Source organism: Fopius arisanus, unplaced genomic scaffold (assembly GCF_000806365.1).
Source record: "Fopius arisanus strain USDA-PBARC FA_bdor unplaced genomic scaffold, ASM80636v1 scaffold00041, whole genome shotgun sequence".
NCBI classification, from domain to species: Eukaryota; Metazoa; Arthropoda; class Insecta; order Hymenoptera; family Braconidae; genus Fopius; species Fopius arisanus.
The window spans coordinates 756,481-758,486 of NW_011887780.1; the positions used below are offsets into that span (position 1 = coordinate 756,481).

A 2,006-nucleotide genomic window follows, 5' to 3' on the forward strand; every position below is an offset into this window, starting at 1 on the left:
CGTTATCTGTCTTGGATTCGGAGATATTCCTCGAGAATTGATGAATTCTGAAAATTAATGAATGATTAATATTTAATTTTTATGAATTGATGATGATAATAATAATTAATAATTACTATTAATTATTTAATTAATTTGTGTAATGATTTCTCCAGCCCCCGAGCACGCCGAAACGTCCAGCAGCTGGTGATGATGACGACGAAGACGACTGGGATGCTAAAAAGATAAAAAAAGTTATCAAGACTCCGTATCACCCTCGACAGAGGTATCCGAGTCGAGATGTCGAGACTACCCCTCGACGAGAGCCTCTGGAGACACCTCTGGAGAGCAGATCTGCAGCTTCAGCTGGTACCAATGACATCCTGGAGCCGGAGCTGACGGATCGTGAGAAGGAGGAAATCCTCAGGTACGTGGAGAACGAGGCACCTGAGGTCGAGGCTCTCGATGAGGCCACGTTAAAGAGGATGGTCTTGCTTTTCGAGAAAAGAGCCCTCAGGAACCAGGAGATGAGGGTCAAATTCCCAGATCAACCGGAAAAGTGAGGAAATTTTTTTAAAATATTTTTTTATCATTTTAATCTGATTTACAACAATTTTTCTTAATTCTAATTAAAAATTGTCCGGTGCAATTGAAATATTTCATCGGATAATTAAAAATCAATGAATAATATCACAATAAATAATTTTTCCTTTAATTTTTTATGAAGAAAATACTGAGAAAGCAGCAGCAAAAGATATAAAAAATCTTTAAAACCCAAAAAAATGAATTCTGACACCTCCAGGTTCATGGAATCCGAAGTGGAGCTGCACGAGACCCTCCAGGAGCTCCACGTGGTGGCGACAAATCCCGAGCTTTATCCCCTGATGGTGGAACTAGGTGCGATCCCCTCATTACTAGAATTGCTCTCCCACGAGAACACAGACATTGCAGTAGGCGTGGTGGATCTCATCCAGGAGCTGTCCGACGTGGACATCCTCCACGAGAGCCAAGAGGGTGCAGACGCCCTGATAGATGCCCTCCTGGAGCAACAGGTGTGCGCACTCCTGGTGCAGAACCTCGACAGACTGGACGAGTCCGTGAAGGAGGAGAGCGACGGTGTCTTCAATACTCTAGCTATTTTCGAGAATCTCCTGGAGTTCAGGCCCGAGTTGTGCATTGATGCTGGAAAACAGGGACTCCTCCAGTGGCTACTCAGGAGGATCAAAGCTAAAATGCCATTTGACGCCAACAAACTCTACGCCAGTGAGTTACTCTCGATTTTACTCCAGAACACACCAGAAAATAAACTCGTCCTTGGGGATCTCGATGGGATCGATGTCCTTCTTCAACAACTAGCTGTGAGTCCATTAAATCATTCCTTAAATTGGAATCAATGGAGTGTTATTGTAAACTTCTGGTGTTGAAATTAAACTAATTCAGGATTTCCAAAAAAAAATTGGAAGACATCTAAAGAATATTTGAAATCCCCAGGATTACGTCCTGATAAAGTGAATTTTATTTCAGTACTACAAGAGGCACGACCCCCAGACAGCCGAGGAACAGGAGATGATGGAGAATCTCTTCAACGTCCTCTGCTCGAGTCTGATGGCAACAGTGAATCGTGAGCGTTTCCTGAGGGGTGAGGGTCTCCAGCTGATGAACCTGATGCTGAGAGAGAAAAAAATGTCAAGAAATGGTTCCCTGAAGGTGCTGGACCACGCGATGAACGGTCCAGATGGCAAGGACAACTGCATGAAGTTCGTGGACATCCTGGGGCTTCGCACCATCTTTCCACTCTTCATGAAGACCCCAACGAAGAACAGGAAGAAGGTGTTCACTGCTGAAGAGCACGAGGAACACGTCGTCTCCATTATTGCAAGCATGTTGAGAAATTGCAAAGGACAGCAGAGACAGCGATTGCTCAGCAAATTCACGGAGAATGATTACGAGAAAGTCGACAGACTCATGGAGCTGCACTTCAAGTATTTGGAGAAGGTCGAGGAGGTGGAGAGCAATTCCAAGGACGA

At 44.4% G+C, this 2,006-nt stretch overlaps 1 protein-coding gene across 1 annotated transcript in view; it reads left to right on the forward strand.

Annotated features, from left to right (window-relative positions):
* Positions 1-2,004, forward strand: part of LOC105266834 (beta-catenin-like protein 1) — a gene marked incomplete at its 3' end in the record, with an annotated part of 4,138 nt that extends 2,134 nt beyond the window's left edge. Inside the window, exons 2-4 of the mRNA XM_011305270.1 lie at positions 156-538; positions 782-1,337; positions 1,504-2,004. Coding sequence (XP_011303572.1) covers positions 156-538; positions 782-1,337; positions 1,504-2,004 — 1,440 coding nt within the window. The remainder of the gene's footprint in view (positions 1-155; positions 539-781; positions 1,338-1,503) is intronic.
* Between the last annotated feature and the right edge of the window lie 2 nt (positions 2,005-2,006).